This window comes from Tigriopus californicus, chromosome 6 (assembly GCF_007210705.1).
Source record: "Tigriopus californicus strain San Diego chromosome 6, Tcal_SD_v2.1, whole genome shotgun sequence".
NCBI classification, from domain to species: domain Eukaryota; kingdom Metazoa; phylum Arthropoda; class Copepoda; order Harpacticoida; family Harpacticidae; genus Tigriopus; species Tigriopus californicus.
In genome coordinates this window covers 9,577,233-9,596,269 of record NC_081445.1, presented here as the reverse complement: position 1 = coordinate 9,596,269, position 19,037 = coordinate 9,577,233, and the positions used below count along the sequence as shown (strand labels likewise).

At 40.0% G+C, this 19,037-nt stretch overlaps 2 protein-coding genes across 10 annotated transcripts; one reads left to right on the top strand and one right to left on the bottom strand.

Annotated features, from left to right (window-relative positions):
- Window positions 1-1,508: 1,508 nt before the first annotated feature.
- LOC131882142 (lysophospholipid acyltransferase 5-like) lies at window positions 1,509-4,921 on the bottom strand. The gene is made up of 9 exons (XM_059229203.1): window positions 4,419-4,921; window positions 3,942-4,052; window positions 3,754-3,876; window positions 3,572-3,687; window positions 3,259-3,501; window positions 3,054-3,198; window positions 2,886-2,989; window positions 2,535-2,726; window positions 1,509-2,466 (listed from the first exon to the last, which is right to left on the bottom strand). The coding sequence occupies exons 1-9, from the start codon at window positions 4,501-4,503 to the stop codon at window positions 2,203-2,205; spliced, it is 1,383 nt and encodes a 460-aa protein (XP_059085186.1). The 5' UTR covers window positions 4,504-4,921; the 3' UTR covers window positions 1,509-2,202.
- A 4,725-nt stretch (window positions 4,922-9,646) lies between these two features.
- On the top strand, window positions 9,647-18,985 carry LOC131881578 (adenosylhomocysteinase-like 1). 9 transcript variants are annotated; one of them, XM_059228476.1, is made up of 10 exons: window positions 9,647-9,832; window positions 14,960-15,089; window positions 15,177-15,303; window positions 15,610-15,782; window positions 15,858-15,956; window positions 16,642-16,875; window positions 16,944-17,135; window positions 17,206-17,334; window positions 18,038-18,371; window positions 18,453-18,985. In XM_059228476.1, exons 2-10 carry the CDS (start codon window positions 15,054-15,056, stop codon window positions 18,641-18,643), a joined length of 1,515 nt encoding a protein of 504 aa, XP_059084459.1. In that variant the 5' UTR covers window positions 9,647-9,832; window positions 14,960-15,053; the 3' UTR covers window positions 18,644-18,985. The 9 variants fall into 9 exon arrangements, with proteins under 9 accessions (XP_059084459.1, XP_059084465.1, XP_059084462.1 ...); XM_059228482.1 differs by lacking the exon at window positions 9,647-9,832 and adding an exon at window positions 10,479-10,498; XM_059228479.1 differs by lacking the exon at window positions 9,647-9,832 and adding an exon at window positions 10,636-10,654.
- Window positions 18,986-19,037: the final 52 nt, after the last annotated feature.

Below are 19,037 nucleotides of genomic sequence, written 5' to 3'. Positions count from 1 at the left end.
TTAAGAGTGGCACAAAAATGCATTTTCAATTCATGTTAAATGTTTTTTTCTTGGAAATATTTAAAGTCCAAGTGATAGAGGAAAAAATTGAAACACGAATATCTTTTCGGGCAAATTTTTGCACAAAGCTGAATTTTTTTCGATCTTTAAAACAAGAGGCCTCTCATTCATTAGCCGCTAGATGCAGCAACAACCATGAATCACCATACAAACTCTTATTTTTTGCTTATTCCCAACTCTGCTCTACGTTTTTGCTACTTTTTTGGCCACCAAAAACTATAACAAACTAACTAAGGATACATTTTAGCATGGCATTTTGAGTATCATTTACTCGTTTAAAAGACTCAATTTTTAGCTCAGATGTTCCTTCACTTTTTGGATACTTTTGTATTGGATGGTAAATGATTGATTCAGATATGTTGTTTGTATTCTCTACTCAGGCTGTTATGCTCAGAGGTTGACCCTGTATCGATGGGAGTGTGCAAGAGTTGCAAAGGCCTTTCCTGCCTGGTCAACCCTTCAAGCTACTCATTTGGCATCACTGAAGAGCAACTTTTCTGGCCAGCTGGATCCATTCAGTCAGCAACAGCGACTCGAGTTGTGAGACAGCGTGGCTATCAATGGCACCAAAAGTATTAGAAAACTGCAGCAAAGGGGCTCCGGAAACGACCCTTTTGCCTTTGTAACATCTCTTTTGCATATTACACCTTTTAAGTGAATTTTCACAGCTTTCTTGTTTCTACATTTTCTCAGATTGTTCCCTCTGCTAGAATCGTAATTTCATTAGGTATAATCATTATAAATCTGATGGATAGTGTTAACAGAGCAACGGGCTAACATCTACTTAAAAATAATCATTGAATTAGATGGGATTCACCTTATTGCCAAAGTTATAGATGATGTAAATATGTATTGACCCTAAATAAGGTAATTTGGATAAAAGCCACAAATTTAACCACCCAAGAGACTTCTTCAAATATGGACCTTGGACGAAAAAAAACCCTATGCATTTCCTATATCATTGACTCTGTTCAAATCTAGCACTTAAATTGATCAAAATCTATTGCCACATACATAAACTTGGTCAAATGTTGGCCCAAAACTGCCTCAGGAAACTCAGTGGAGGTTGTCAAGTTTATGAAGTAATAACTTAAGATTGCATGAAATTTCAATCTTTGGCCTATATCCAAGACTTCTCGTATATTGGCTGGAAAGCCGTGTGGACTCGATATTATTCTTGCACTCCGTGACCAATACCTTTCATAGGACCCTTGAAATTTAGTTAGTTTGTCCCAAAAGGAGTTTAGAGGTAATTAATTACAATAACTGTATTTCCACACTTGCTCAAATACAATTACAAGTGATTTTCAATTGTAATTCATTTACGTCTAGTTACATTTCAATTACATTTACTTTCCCTCTTGTGCAAAAAATCAACATCTTTCTAAGGCATACCTTCCCTAAGTCAGATTAACGTTAAGCAATGGATTATGCTTTCAACTTTCGTGTCCTGGGAATAATGGCACAAACTTATTTATTTCACTCAATTGACTTTATGTTCAAAATAAAGGGGCACAATCATGAATCACCTCTCACAAGAATTGTTTAGAAGGGAGCATGGGATTGATCTTTACGTTTGGAGGCCTCAAAACAAAAATACTATCAGCTACCACCAAATGATCATTGAATGCTTTGAATTACGTAAATTGATTGATTTGATAGGAATGTCCAAAGGAAGGAAGTGACTCTTTACATTGGCTTAGGTGTGAGACAAAATTACCTTTCCTTCAGTATCATTGGGGGTCAAAAGGGTGAGCAAAGGGCATCCACACTGTCTTAAAAGTGGAAGCAAAAACATACATAGGGGGAGGGGAGGGCCATTGATCATCATTCACTCCCACACACCCGTGGTAGATCAAGGAGTAAACAACCTTTACATGTGGACTCAACATTATTAATGGTTTTTGCGGCCACTAAAAACAAAGGCAAAAAGAGGTTTCAAGAATCCCATGAAAAACCCTAGATCTCGCTCAATCCAATGACCAAAGTTACTTAAGATATCCCAAGAGGTCTCTCAGTCCAGACATTCGATGAGTAAACATTGCAACATTGAAAGGTGGATAAATTTTAGCTCCCAAGTTTCAGAGGCTTCTTAATTGAGTGCATGGCTCTAAAATACAACAAATTCAAGGTGGATTGCATTCAATCCTGCTTCTTGGGCGGCAAAAGGAAGGATTTGACAGGTTGTCGCACCAGAAACCAGCTGCCAAATATGATATACATAATGAAACGTGTTTCCCACAAAGGTCCCCAATATTTGTCAAACTTCAGAAGAGGAAACGGGAGAAAACAATGAGGGAGCAGTGTGACCACATACAGATAGCCCACCACTTTGCAAAATATGTTGCCCAAAGGGTGTTCGTGGAGAGCTTGAGCCTTTGGGCTCTTGGTCCACACGGCCACAAACTGGAAAGGTCATTGTTACACACAACGTGAAGAAATGAGACATATCTGTGGTATTTTATTCCGTTTACCTCTTTCTCAACCTGCATGACCAGAAGTTCGTTGGCAAAGGTGAGAAAATAACCTGAATGGTAACCGTGCCAAACAGCTAAGAAGAGCAATGTTCCCAATTGACTATAAAGCTTGTTGTTCAAGAATCGGAGGCGCTTATAGATATAACTTGCCGCCCATCCGTTCGTGTTGATGTTGAATGAATCAATGAGCTGAAACACAAATGTGCAGATTTATTAGGCTTTCCCTCCTTGAGTCATGAAGTAATTCAGTTCATCGACATCAAGTTTGGTTAAACTTGCAGAAAAGATATTGGGGAGCTAATATTGGAGAAACTAAAATTAATTGAATTGAATTGAAAAAAAACTTACATGCTGGAATTTATGGGCTCCTTCGTAGACACGAAGTTTGACGTTGGCCATTCCATTCCACTTGACTTCACCGGTGGCTTCATCGACTCCATTATATGCAATACCTAAAGTTCATCCCATTCTCATAAATGCTCTGCTACATTTGACCTGAAAGCACCTATGACATACCTGAAATGATGCAAGATCCTTCGGCAAAAAGCCATGCCGCGATGTATTTGCTCAAGATGATCTTGGCCCACAATGAAAACCAGAAAGTTCGCGCCAAGAAATTCATTTGGCCAAAATTTTCTGTCTGAACCCATGCTTCTGGCACCTGAAACCCACAAATATGCCATATCAACTAAACCGAGTGAGTTTGAGCAAGGCCACTTACAAAAGTAGAACCAATGAGATGGCCTATCATGTACACCCAACCAATAGCCAATCGCTTGAAACCGAAGGCCACGGGTGAGGGTAAATCTTGGGTCCGGTTCACTTCGATGTAGTTCTTGAACTTCCTCATTGAAAACTGGGGACCCACGAAATATCCACCAATAAAAAAACTGTGGCTCAAACATTCGACCAGCGAGGGAACCTCGGTCAAACGACCAGCTTTTTGATCGCGACTGAGCTCTTCCTACAAAAGATTAGGTGAACAATGAGCACATCATATATTGAACACACTTACAGAGTACTTTACTACTTACCTCTTTCTTCGTGCCATCATAAACATCCATGGCCAGACCTATCAACCTCAAGCAAATCACGCATTGGGGCATGGTCCACGTGATGTCATAATCTCGTGATGCGTTACAAATGTAGCCTGGAAGATCATTGAGTCTGGTAAACCCGTACATATATGGCAATCCTTACAGACCACAAAACTCACCAATGAAGAGGTAGGACAAATTGAGAATGAAACAGATCATGGCAGCCGTGAAGTTGCCTCCCAAAGAGCGCAATATCAAGTAGGTGGCGATCACGCAAATGCAACTGTGCATCAAAGCTTCCTCTGAAACAATGTGGTTGGAATATGTTGGATATCAGGACCAATAATAATAATAATGCCGATTTTACCTCCAATGGCCCACCAGCTCATGAACATGCCGGTGGTCAAGAAAAACAGATGTTGCGTCCATTCCGAGCTCTTTTTGAAGTAATTGCGATGGATCAAGAAAATTGGATAGCCTGAAAAAAGAGATTCATATTTTAATATATCATATCAATGATTGATCATATTTCTTATTTAACTCTAAAGTCCTGGAATATTTGATGCACCAACGAATCAGGCTGATCTGGCTGAAGGCCTTGAAACTTGGGGTAGATCAGATACTTTGATCAAAAACTTGTCCAAGTCTGACTTTAAAGATGCTACCGGATCAACTTGTACACACTCTTTAAGGATATTAGAGGACAGCATATTGAACAATAAAGGAACCCGAGAAAGAAGATTTCACTGACTTGTCCAACCTGGATTCTCGAATTCAAATCGTTTCGGTTCAATTCAAAAAGAGTAAGCTAACATGGTTTAGAAATCTAGCGAGTCTTTTTCACCTGCCAGTTGTCCCAAGATGAGGCGCAGTCCAGACTCTGGTGTCCCAGTCTTAGAGGCCAAGGCCTCAACCAAGAAGGCCGACATGTTATAGGATCTGTTCCTTGGAGGCAATGTATCGGGTAGGCCTTCTCAGACAATCATGTGCACGTGTCGACACTAGAAGTACTACTGTAACTACTATAACTCCGGGAAGTACGAGTAGTGTTAGAAGAAGTTGTATGTAGTGGCAGGGGTCGGCTGATGTCAATCTTCCAGGATTTTTGTACTTTGCTCCCCGTTCGAGTTGAAGTCATGCGTATTCGGCAGTACAGATTTACATCCAAAGAACTGAATGCAAAGAGTTTCTAATTGGAAGACATTCGAAGCTCTAGGGATGGGTGTCCTAGGGACATTTGCACTCACTTCCCCTGTACTTCCTGGAGATGAATGAGGAATTGAAAGAGCGCCAAACAGAGATGTTGCTGGCCAAGAAAGGAAGGATCACACCACCAATACAGATGAAAATGCACGGAGTGACCAGATACGATTCGAAGAACAAGCCCAAAAAAGGTTCGGGATAACGCTTGAATATGTTGTTGAAATGCGTTGGATTTCATTTCATGCATCCAATAATTGGGCTAAAATCATCTAAGGTATCATAAATTGTAAATTTCTCCCCCCCTCCCTGAAAATGGCTTAATCCGTTGTAGACAAACATCAAAAGTTGCTGACAAAATTGTAAATAGAAGGTGCAATCACATTTCTTCAAGTCAGACATAGGAAATCATTTATAATTTTCCTCAACTTTTGGCCGGTTCTATAGTGTATTTATCACCTAGTTGTCTCATTAGATTTATCTGAGAAGAATCCATAAAACAAAAACAAAAAAAAGTCATTGTCATGATTTTCTGATTTCAAATACTGTGCTTCCCACAAAGGTAACAAAAATAAAGAGTCAAATAAAGAATCAAATTTGTGTGCCGTCTAAAAGGCTTAGGAAGATGCCAGGCCGCAAAGATGTGGCACATTTGTCAGTGAAATTACAATCATCTCAATGGTTTAGGGATTATTGCATTTACTCGTATCTAGTGAATGCCAACACACACGAAACAATGTCAAAGTTTTAAATATTTAAGTAACTTTACAAAAATCATAATCATTTATCAACCTGCTCAAGAGTATTGACTTGAATCCCTAGTAGCAGATTTTTGGCAATTTTCTAAAATATATTCGACTGAGTTCAATGGCTCTAGACTTAACAATGACGTCGATTTAATCATATATTTTCGGAAAGCTCATTGTTGAATTGAGATCGGACAGTATTCATGTTCATAACGCAAGCAAATTTTCATAAAAAATGTTCGATTGAATGATAAATGGGTCTTCATACCTGATTCAAATTATGTTTTTTTTTTTAATAAATACGTATTAGCAATGCAATTTCTCGGTTATGATTGCTTTTGACCACACCTTTTTCATAGTACATACGTTTAGCATAATCATCAACAAATGATCCCATTTTCTCCTGTCGTTTGAGCCTCAACAAATATTTATTTATCAAACTGTACTACTGAATGCCAAATCAAGTCACACCTTAAAGCTATCTCAAGTATAACACGGCCGTTATTCCTGTTAAGAAACAACGAAATCACAAATGACATGACAAAAAAGGATTTCTTTTTCGTATTTTTTTGGCTCTCAAGTTTCAAGTTTCAAGTTTGAGTACTTGATTTTCACAACTTATTGCACTTCATGTCACTCTTTTTTACTTTTTTAAATTAAGATGTGAACTTTTAAACGCTGACTTTTAGACAAAATATTTTTTGAAAACATAAAAATTGAAAAATTGGCTTTAGAGGACAAAGATGATAAAATATTTTTCCGTCGCCTATTGCTTATTGGGCTAAGTATAACATATTTTGTCTTATGCCTCCTGCCTTTAGAATAACAAAATGTGTATTTTGAGTACAAAGCAAAAATGTGAAGTGAACGTAAATACTTTGGAGCGCCTTGAAATCGTAATGTACAGGGGGAACGGATATAGTACTTTTCATTCTCCTCTCCTTCATCTCACTGTGGAAAAAACAAGCTGAGAAATACAAGAATACGCTGTATGATGCCTGGCTATTACAAGGTATTTTCTGCTGAACAACTTTTTGCTGATCTATTCGAGCACCATAAATACACCATCAACGCTTCTGAGAGACCCTTAAAATTCTATAAGGGAAAAATTACACACACGTTTGGCATCCAGATAGAGATAAACAGAGAGCTATATATTATATGAGCATTCGAGCAACATTTCTTCATCATCTTTTTCCCTTAGATTGAGCTAAAAAAGCGTATGGTTAGTTTAGAAAAAGTCATCAGTTAGTCATCAAAAATTTGTGAAGCTGTGCTTTTCCTTGTACTATTTGCTGGAAATTTTGATTGCAAAAGTATTCAACCCTATAGTACACAATCTCCTGTAAAATGATTATTTGTATGTCATAATTGTTTGAACAATAGACATAAAAAATATTCTGCCAATGCAACTAAAACATTGACAGTTGTAAAAGACGAACATTTTAACAATACAAACTATAGTTACCATCGGCAAAAGAAATTTCTTTAAATAATACATTCAAGCATAACTCCTCTTGTTTTCGAAAGCGTTTTTCAAAAATTTGCCCTGTGAATGTAATTTCATTTGGCATAATATCCATCTTAATTCCCACATATGCTGAAATATGGTCATACAGAGAAAATCATCAAAAAAGGTCATCTGTTGAGATGTTTTGAAAAGCAACTCGTACAATCAAAACCCTTACAAGTGTGTATTTGTTCACTTTGCGACACTGAATTACTCACTTTGGCCAAAGATACAGAAACGATTACATGATTGTGAGAATGCCTGGTTGACAGCAAGATGGGGGGATAGGGCGAAGGAGGAGCAAGAGTGCAAATTGGTTGGGAGTAAAAAGGCAAATATCTTTCCAAGAGGGAACTACAATCTGTTTTTTAATAATAAAAAAATGGCTAAAGCTCAATGGGACATCAACTCTTGCACAAGGCTTTTTGCTTCGAATGAAAAGCTTTTTGATAGATATGATGTTTAAGATAACTTAACTTCCTTCATTATGAGTCGTGACTAGACCTTGAAAGAAAAAAGTAGAAAAAATGAGCAAAACGATAAGAAAAGGTGAAAAATATAGGCTAAAAAGGTTAAAAATGTAGCAAAATCAGTCATAAAAAGTTAAGAAACAAAAAAACGTTGTTAAAACAGGCGTTTTTTGTAAAGTTTATGAATAAAACGTGCTCTCATTTGTTGAAAAAAGGCAATAAAACAAATGCATGTTTTTGTAAAATAAAAAGGAGTTAAGTCAGTTTTAAACTGGACGTATGGTGACTTTTTTCTAATCTCATCAAAAGGGTTGTTCATCTTTATAACCATATTTAAAGTTCGTTTTATTGCCTTTTCAAGTTTTTCTTTTAAAAGAGCATGGAAAATGACAAAGAAGAAGACATTGGTATTACCAATATCTTCTGATTTTACAAATTGAACCTCTATTGATGAAAATATCATGGGACTCTTGTTTGTCTATTTATTTTTATTTAGCCGTCAGTGAAGAAGAGCTTACTATCCATATCCAATTCTTGGGAACATTACACCATTCCAAAGCAAAGGAAACTGCAACAATGTCTTAAAAGTCTTCACTGGCAAGGTCAATGTCGAAGACAAAAAGAACTTAAATTTGAAATGCATTTTTAAAGTTTGAATCACTTTAAGTGAGTTAGATTTGAAAGTTTACATAAAACCTGATTGATTCATTTGTTGTGACTATTATACCATTATGGAGCATTCTAGATTGAAAAAAATTACTTAGATTGATATAATTGTACATTTAAGAGATGAATATATTGTAAAATTGGGGCAATATACGTAAGCTAACAAAGATAAACAAGAGATCAGTGAGAATACTGATTTGTAAATAGATGATATACCTTTTGCATCTGCAGTTTAACTTTTATCCAAATTAAGTTGATCCTATATGCATGCTGCCAAATACTTTTCCATTTGTTCAATCAATACGCTAAAATTCAATACAAATGATCTACCTTTTATGGCAAATTTCAAGTTTTAGTTATTGTCTTTGGCCATTTTCCCTACCATTTTCCGATGTCTAGTTATGACCAAATCTGACTTTTGCTTTTCAGAAGAAACAAAGACAATTACGTAACCTGATTGAACTTACTTGTTTCATTTCTGTAGAAATGCAAGGGTTTTGAAATTTAGTCCTCTAAAAAGGCATTTAGGTAGCAGCATATATCTTGCAAAAGAAGTACTTGACATATTTTTATCTTATTTAAGATTACCCCAATTGAGCTTGATTTTGACTTCTACACATGAATTGAAGTTCAAGAATTTAACAAATTAGCTTCTATTTGAATATTAGTTGCCATTACTACAGACCCATGAAAAATAAGTGTATCCAAGAAAACAGGAAAACATTTCAGGCATTCTACAATGTTATTGGAAAACAATGAAAGTCAACCATTTTTACCTTGTCATAAGCAATATCTTGCTACCCCCAATTCATTTACATGATTACTTGCGTCCATTTCTATGAAACTATTTACTTGGATTTCATTATCAGCATGTTGCTCTGAATAATTCCATGACCTCCTTATATTTATTAAAAAAAAACCATCAGCTAGCCTGGTCACATCCTAAATGGTGGCGAAAGTTGCTTTTTGAAGAAACCATTTCTTACTCCGGTAAACGCAAGATGTAGTAGGTTGAGAAGTACAAAACGTCCCAAGTCCTCCATTTACGAAAATTGCCACTACAAGACCGTCATCATAAAAGTCTGTCAAAAGAATGAATCCACTGCATTCCATCCTCTTGTTCCCCAACATCCCTCAATGTCAATTGTACAAGACGAGAGAGGCGCTTTTTTTCAATTCTTGTTAGTGTACCCAACCTCTCGTGATCGTCACCAGTCGCAACTTTAAGGCCCCCTGTAGAGGGCCCCGATCAAGGCGAGCTTACAAGTTGGAACTCGGCGGCAGAGAAGGGACGCAGGAGTTACTAGACAGACGAAGATTTTTCAGGAAAGAGTATGTTGATCAGGTCTTTGGTGGATCCGGAGCCAATGGGGACGTATTTGTGCGACGCACCCGGTCTATTTTCCGTCCAGGACCGTCACTGGCACGAGGCTACAGTGGATTGCGCTCCGTATGCGCTGCCCTAATTCTCCCGTTCCTTACCTTGTGCTCCTTTTAAAGAAGGAAAGCTACGCCAAGGAGTCACATCATCGTCAAAGCCATCAGGAAACGAAAGGAAAAAAAATCTAAACTCAGCTGTTAAATCTCTTGAAAGTACGCCACCAAAGTTGTGGAACAAAGGGGCGTGATCTGTTCGAGACCCATTCCAACGTGTCCGATCTGACAGGTAAGCCCCATTTCCTCTGCATCCCATCTACCATACCTTCCTCAATCCCAATGTCTTGGACATGGTTTGACGCTGATCAGCTGACTCAGGTTCTGTTAAGTCTCCTTCAAAATCTAGCCTTGGCCAGACAAGTTCCAAGGTCGTCCGTGTCACCAGGGGGTGTGCCAAGGGGTGAATCAAGCAGTGGTTTCAACTTTCAATGGAAGCCTGACGAGTGGCAAATGACCTTGCCCTCGTGAAATGCAGTTTCCGTGGAGGGCTGGCCCACTCTGGCGACCAAGAACACTAGTCCTGCCCAAGCTCTATTTTGCGCTTGCCTGGCTGCAGGTTGCGTTCGATTTAACTCTTTGAAGCAAGAAAACACGTGTAAAACGTCTCAGTATGAAGATATTGGAACAAGGATTAGAGCCTCATAAAACACCATCAAGGCGAGTGGAGGGCAAAACGTGGCTTTCGTATGAGATGATAACATCCACTATATGGCCCTGATCAGGACAGCACAATTTTCGACGCTTTAGCTCAGGGATCAGTTCCATTAGCGGTCGAGTAACGAAGGACTGTTTGTCCAGGATCGAGACAGGGATTGACTTCATCAGGGACCAGTTTCGAGGAGGAGGCTTCTTGAAGTTTCTGGGCAACTAATGCCACGGATATCCAGTTCGTTAAGTTAGTGCTCGCTTATCTGAGTGGTTTTATTCACGAGGAAAGACTCGAGGCTATATAGTGTAATCAGTTCATGTTTCCCTGGAAAGCTAAGATCCCTCCCAAATTGAGCATTTGTTGACTCAAGCCATCATCAATCAAGCCCTTAAATCCAAAAAGGTGTTGTTTCCTATAAATTAGCTTTTTGCACCAATTCCCATGTTGCGTCCACGAGTTGTTAGTCAGTTGTCGGATGCATTACATATAAATTTATGAAACCGGCGTCGATATAACGATTTGTACACCACATCTGGATGATCATTCCGTCTGCGCACGATCAAGCTCAGTGGATGACAAGCTTCACTGAGTTCTTCTCAGTTGGCAGTCTAATTTTCTCAGCCTGAAATCCTGTAAATGCCAATATCCTGTACCAACAGGGTGTACACATGTTGAGGTTGGTTACGTACATAGCAAGTGTTGCAAGTCTGCCATCAAATGGCATGTACGGTCAGCCCCTTGGTGAATGGCATCCGGCAGAACCGTTGGTTGGTTGGTTGCAATTTACGCGTGTCCCTTGAACAACAAAAAGCAATTGAAGTTGTCGGACATTCGGAGGAGCAACATCTGAATCGTTTAGTTACCGAGTGACGTGTTAGTATCTGTACTCAGCCTCATATTTTCAATGGCATTGGGGACGCACCAGACTAGATGGATTGTGGTTGATTGAAATAGATTCCGGACTTGAGTGTCGTTGAAGTGCTGAACATGAGGGTAACAAAACTTAGCTTCCACAAGGAGATTTTAAGCCCGTTTTGAATATGGGCACTGCTGCAAGGTAAGGTGTGCGTCCTTTTGTAATGAAATCAAATCTTCACGGTTATTTTTCTTTTATACTCCAATTCAAAAGTAGCAAAAGGTTTAGGTTATTGGTGGACTCACACTTTGTATGTGATGTTGCTCGTACTTTCAATCAGTAGTTAATATCAAAGCTTTGTTGTATGAATAGAGTTGAGGAACAGTACGAATTTCCTGGTTATTGTTATTTTCAAGTGTAGAAATGACTAGAGCCAGTATATCCTCGCTAGTTTGATGAGGGCACTCCATGCATGAAGGGAGAGATTTTATTCATGATTTCCCTTCCGAAACAGGTTGACTAACCTGAACTCGATCTCGAAATGATCCGAAGGTTCAACCCGTAGGGTACGGAATTATTCACATTCATGGCACTCGGTTGATTTATTTCAATGCATCTTTATCATCAGTTCAAATTGGTGAATCGAGAGTTTGCCCCACTCAAACGCACAAACCTCTCAACTTGAAAAATGCAACTCACAGAACCTCGTATTTCTAACCCTAACAACTTTGCCTCAGCTAAGCATGTTAAAAACGGCTTCCGATAGTTGCATTGCAATGAAAAACTCCAAAATTAGCCATCCAAGAGCAAAATTGCAAATGATACACATGTAAAATGGAGTAAAATCCAAAAAAATCGACATGATCAACGGCTAACCGGATTCTTGGCGTGAAAGAGTGGTTCAAGATAAGGCCATAACAGGTCCAGTTTCGATTACAAAATCTTTCTGCCTTCAATGAGCTCAAAACCCAGTGCATCCCGTTTAGTGTGAACTAACCCCCAATTTCAGGGGCATTCTAATAAATAATAAATAAGGTGTAGAATATTCTTGCATCCCCAGTAAAGAAATCATGAGTCCGGTCAAAGATCCCTCCGATTGCTGGCCCTTGATCATCTTAGAAATACCTGGAAGGTGTCTATGAATACGCCACTACGGTTAAACTTGACCAGGTACCACAAGCCTGCTACCCCCACTACTGTACAAAGTAGATAGACGCGTGTGTATGGAAAAGTCCACCATAATCTGTGACTGAGGGTCTCTGGAGGACGAAGGAAACGTTTCAGCCGAGAACCTGTTCTTGGGCACCTAGTACGTACATCTATCCACCTGAGGAATATTGTGTGCAGGCATTTAATTCAAAACGGAGAAGGTAAGCTCGTCGGAGAAGTACACATCCAATTGTCAAGGAGTTCTTTTAGGTAGGAAAACATAGATTGAGAGCTCATCATACGTTCTTCGAAGCTCTTCGACGGTATATTTGTCAGTGAAGGAGATCCTCAGTTAGAGTGTGGTACTGTGAAGGTTGAGTTGTTGCCGATTTTGACTCCTGTTCAACCATGGAGAATAGCGCCTTTGACCAAGAAGAAAGTGCCAAGTTCGCTGGACAAGCATTTTCCACTGATTTTGAAAGACAACAGAAGGATCCCAAGTCCTCACCAGCCTCGAATTTGCCACGGAAAAGCCGAAAAGATCAACCAGGGTAACGATAGAATGCCTTGTTTTATCACCACCTTCTCGCTCTTTTCCGTTGAAGTGAAATCTGACGCTCTTTAGTTCCAGTTTTGTCGTTTCGACATCTTATTTTTCGTTTGAAAGCAATTGCTAGCCCTTTTAGTTCGAGATTTCTGGTGAAGTTTTCAGGTCATGGAAAATTAGCCGTGGTGAGTACAACTAAATCATGGTCAGATTATCCATTTGAAAGAAAGTGGAGGCCTTGAGGTCTTTGGGAACGGCCTCAAAGGTCGAAAGTAGGAAAGTACACCATCCGATAAGAGATTAGCCTACTAAAGATAGAAAGAACTCTAGCCAACTTGTTTTTGTTTCGTCATTTCAAAGAAAAACTTTCTCGTAAAGGCGAATTTAGTAGAACTGTTTCACTTTGAAATCCTTCCTAGCATATTTTTTATTTCGTTAATGACTATCATCTAAACTCTGAGGCTTAGCAAAGACTTTGGAAAGTAGTACTTGATATTGTCAGACTAGCAGTACAAAAACTGAGGGTAAGAATGGTTCGTCACGTCATGTCCATTGGAGGCAAAATCCAGTTTCCACAGCCATGAAGATCAATATCGGATAACATAAGACGACTACTCGTAAACAGCTAAGTTGTGTACCTCCTTCTCAATGGCGGTCTTGGAATTGTCAAATGATCCGCTCCATCCTGTTCCAAGCGATGGGATTAGCTATGACATTGAAAACAAATCAAATGGAACATCGAGTATGAGGAAGAGAAAGAGAGAGAGAAGAAGAGGCCCATCTTGGGCATACATGACGTCAGACAACTTTACAGGGAAAGCCTTTCCCGCAATTCCCAGGCCCTTGTATACGCTTGTATACGATGGGCATCCGAACAATAACAGGACGTTGGATTATTATTTTGGCAAAAGTTTTTTTGTGTGCTTTGGAGCTACAACCATTCGTGGAGCGGAATTGTTATCGCTACTTGGAATGTAATCCCTAGCAGTTGAAAAGATGAAAAATGTGTTATGGTCGTGTAAGGCTATATTGATATCATAGTTGAAGCACTAGCAACAACGAAAAAATGGGTATCTTTGAAGGACCGTTTAATTCGTCAATTTACTGCTTGAAGTAGTACTGCAATAAAAATTGTCTTAAACAATGTATGTAACTATGCGTAGACACATGCATGATGTAAAAAGTGTATCTTTCTCATTTGAAGGATTTTGAGTTATAGGGCCTGAAATAACGTTGTTTATCCTGATCAGCGATAGACAAATGAATATTCCAAAAGTAAAAATGATATGGGTTACCATATATGCTTATCGCTAAGATAAAAATCTGGTTATTTGAAATTTCTCTTCCAGTCGACAACCCTGTCGCAAAGCGAGAGCCCAGAGAGCCCAAGTATTTTGGCTGGGTTCCACTAGCTTCATTAGCCCCAGACATGCATATTCCTGAGCAAACACACTTTAGCCTAATTCTTTCGAAAACGGCTATGCTCTCTCTCTTTTCACTCGGTCGAAGATTTCTTTTTTAACAAACCACCTCGTCTTTTTTGGTAGCAATTCAGGAGATGTGCCAAGAATTGATCCGGTGGTGCTGCGGATAGTAAAACTTGGGCTCACTCTTATTTCCAGTTTTGGTAGCAGAGCCGAGGCCTCGTCCTCCAGAATGGAAGCGGGGAAAGGGAGAGAGATAGAGGGCAAAAGGACGATGGTCCGCGGCCTTAGTCAACGTCAAGGCCTCGATTCAGTTGAAGGTCGAATCATCTGCTGTCGACACGCAAAAGGAGAGGCTATTTTGATATTGGTTTGAAAGCCGTGGTCGAAGTTGGGCTGGAAATGAGTGATCAAAAAGTTAGTGCTGAGCGTCCTCGAGGTCCGACATCCAATCGTTATAAGCCCAAACTTGGCACAATGGGCAGACAGCTCTCCGAAGCGACGTAGGTTCTGGTTCAAACCAAAGATAAATAAATGACATCTGATGTGAACGAGATTCAACGGATTTCTTGTTCCCACAGTCTTTTTCCCCAAGTCACTCCAAGACTTGTCAAATGCAGTGTCAGGTCATTAAGCAACATCTGGCCGTAGTACTTATTCCCCACCAGCGACCGTCCAAAAGCTCATGCCTCGAACATCAAAGATTAATGTTCCTTCCCGTTTCTCTTTAGTCTTCGAATTTTTGGCCATTCCACGGATCAAAGCGATTCCAACGCGACCACACTTCCAGGCGAACATAGCATCGACGAGGATCCAAACGAGGAAATGAGTTCCGCCGGCCCCAATTTGGAGAAAATGAGCGTAAGATTCCAATTGCCAATCCATTGATTGTTACGGGTTGGCACGCGTGACGAATATGTATTATTTTCTTGGTCCTTATTTGATTAGGACGCAGCCAATGGCGAGCTGAGCCGAACCGATAATCCCAACAAGAAAGTGGGATCGCGCAAGAAGTATCGTTCCCGTTCCACTTCCGCCTCCAGTCAAGATAGTTTCAGCTCGGGATCTTATTCAGGTGAATATTAAATGAGTTCTTCATGAGCTACTTGACCTCTTGATTGAGCACAATGACTGACTCACGCATCCAATTTATCTGAATATTGAAAAATGAAGATTGTGTAACTGAGACACTGGAATCTCTTTCTCCATTTGCGCAGTGCTTCATTTATTTTACTCACAATTCTAAACTAGCTAATTGTAATTTTAATTCGAGTGTTTTACTTCAATTTGGAGTCCTTTGTTTCATTATCCTGATGTTATCTTTGAGTCTTACGGTTATTCTACAAAAGCACAAAAAAAACCTTTCTCATGTGCATTCCAGGGAGTAGCTCGGACGAAGAAACGGTTTCTCCCCGAGAAAAGACTCAGAAGAATTCGAAAGGTTTTACCGACTTCTGTGTCCGTCGCATCGAACAGGCCTCTTATGGACGGCGAGAAATCGAGATTGCCGAGCAGGAGATGCCCGGTATTATGGCCTTGCGTAACAAGGCCAAGGTATGAGAGGGTTTTAACATGGGTGTTCGATATTGGACAGTTAATGAGGTGTCCTTCTTTCGATATTTTCTCAAGGACGATAAACCGTTGGTCGGAGCCAAAGTTGTCGGTTGCACACACATCAACGCTCAAACCGCCGTCTTGATCGAGACTCTCATCGCTCTCGGTGCTCAGGTACGTTAATCTAATTGGAGCGACCCTTGAGGATGACCCGGTGTTGATCTTCCGAGTAGGACACAGGGGGGTCTTCTGGGAACTCTGGGACTGAATTAGAGAAGTTGTGCCTAAATTGGCAATTAGAGTTGGAGAGAGAAGATCAGGGAATATACAACAAGATCATTTATCTTGGGAGCTCTTACAACCCATGTTGTTGTTTCTAAAGATGGTACGACGCAAAAAGGTTGAAGATGACCTCATCACTCAATTTGAGTTAGGTTCTACTACATCAAGGAATATTTGCTCAAGCGTACTTCACTTTGGGGGGGGTTCCACCAATTAAGTGGACATATCAAACTTGACGACAACCGATATTTTTCCATTCGAATGGGTTCAGACTTTTCCCTTGGGTTATTGAAAAAATGTCTCGAGAGAAAAAGCTTGTTCCATTTTTCATTCATAAAATTTCTCTTTTAGGCATCTAGCAACTTTTTGTGCCGACTCAAGTATTAATCAAAAAGTTGGTCGAGCTGTAATTGAATGACAAGTAAATTTCTCTTGTTAGTTTGCGATCGATTTTCGTCAGGTTATTTATTACCTTGAAAAATTGTTTCAAGGCTCCACCATTCTTGTTCAGAACTGTACTGGCTCGCCCACAATTGGTTTTTAGAATGACGATCCTGATTTTTTTTTTTCGTACCAGGTCCGTTGGTCTGCCTGCAACATTTACTCCACCCAAAATGAGGTGGGTGCCGCCCTGGCCGAAAAGGGCGTTCCCGTGTTCGCTTGGCGTGGAGAGAGTGAGGAGGATTTCTGGTGGTGCATTGACAAATGCATCTCCGCTGATTCCTGGCAACCCAATATGGTTCTGGACGACGGAGGCGATGCCACTCACTTGTTGGTGAAGAAGTACAGTTCCATCTTTAAGCTCATGAAGGTAGAGAGTGTTCAAGTGACTTAATCATTGCGGATGTTCCATCTAAGAATGCATTCTATACTGTGTAGGGCATCGTGGAGGAGAGCATCACCGGCGTTCATCGTCTCTATCAGATGTCCCAATCCGGGAAGTTGTTGGCCCCGGCCATGAATGTGAATGACTCGGTGATCAAGACCAAGTACGACAACTTGTACTCTTGCCGAGAGTCTATCATCGATAGCTTGAAACGCACAACCGACATCATGTTTGGTGGCAAGCAGGCAAGTAGTGACCGGAGGTTCAATGAGAAAATAGTGCTCAAACTCATTTGAGGGCTTTGTTTCCATCTAGGTCTTGGTGACTGGCTATGGGCAAGTGGGCAAGGGGTGTGCCCAGAGCATGAAGGCCATGGGTTGTGTCGTGTTCGTTACAGAGATCGATCCCATCTGCGCTCTTCAAGCCTGCATGGATGGATATCAAGTAAGTGTCAAAGCATAACTTAGGTATATGGGATGATTTGATTGGGTGCAACTGGAGGCACTGAAAAAAAAATCCGAGATCCTGATTTTGTGCTAACCCACCCACACCCTTTTTTATCTTCATACACGTATGTCAAAATTGTACAATTCGCTTCAAATTTTCATGTTCTATTCGTTTTCTTGGCCTTTGACAACATTATTTACTTAGCAATGTACTCTGTCTGGTTAAAAACAAGCTGTCTTACTTGATTTCTTTTCGAGCATGATGATGAAAAAGTTGATATGTTTTAGATGCTGACAGTATCTGATCATGATCAGTAAACTCTTGAAATCAATATATCAATTTTAAGGGCTTTCTGTTATAAAATATTTGTTGATCGCATTTATTGTGTTGCAAGAACGAACTACTGGGCATATTTTTTATAGCATGTAAATGAATCATGATTGATTCGCCATGATGAAGTTCGTTTACATTTAACGGTATTGAGAATTTGGAAACAGATAAAGCGATTCATTTTTCAAAGAAAATATAAAATAATGAAGACATTGCCAATCAACTAGCAACTACGTCTATTTTGATTTTCTTTTTGAAAAAGTGTTAAAATACTAGCTTTACATTTATCAATTCCAATTTTTAACAATCTTTTCGCTTGCAATCTTTCATGCTTGCTCGATCTCACCGTACAAACCTCACTTATTCTCAGGTTGTGAAGTTGAACGAAGTGGTGAAACAGGTGGACATTGTCATCACCGCCACCGGGAACAAGGGCGTGGTGACCCGCGAGCATATGGACAAATTGAAGAATGGTGCCATTGTCTGCAACATGGGCCACTCCAACACGGAGATCGACGTGATGTCTCTGAAGACTCAGGATCTGACTTGGGAAAAGGTTCGCACCCAAGTGGACCATATCATCTGGCCCAATGGCAAAAGACTGGTCCTCTTGGCCGAGGGTCGAAGAGTTAACCTGTCGTGTTCCTCCGTTCCCAGCTTCGTGGTCTCCATCACCACGTGCACCCAAGCATTGGCTCTTATTGGTGAGCACTCTGGGAATGAAACCAACTTGGACTCATTCTCTTTTTGCCCTTACTAATTCATGCGACTTTTTCGTCTGCTAGAGTTGTTCAACGCTCCAGCTGGTCGGTACAAGGCTGACGTGTATTTGATGCCAAAGCTGATGGACGAGTTCGTGGCCAGCCTACATTTGACCGCGTTCGATTCCCATCTGACCGAGCTTTCGGATGACCAAGCCAAGTATATGGGTCTAGCCAAGACCGGTCCTTTCAAGCCTAATTATTACCGGTATTAGATCAGCGCCAATGGATGAAGAAAACCGAATGCACAGCCCAAGTTTGATTTTACACTGATAGCATGCATTTACCTCCGGTAAACCCATTTCAAGAGTAATAATGATGATAAGAAAAGGAATGTTTTTATTGTAAGAGTCTGTCAAGTTGCCGCTTCGCACCCGTAGGTTGTGGGATTGATTAATTTCTAGATTTGACTGAAAAGTCCAATAAGCAGCGCCGGCCTTTTGTAGCAAACAAGATAAAGTAAAAATACAGAACATGGGTGGCTTTACAACGAAAACGTATTTTTGTTAGATGTCAAATGTAAAATTCAATTGAAATAAAGCACCTCCACAAAACTATCTAGGATTCCATATCTAGGATTAGACTTCCTTTCTGTCAAGCGCTCCTTCG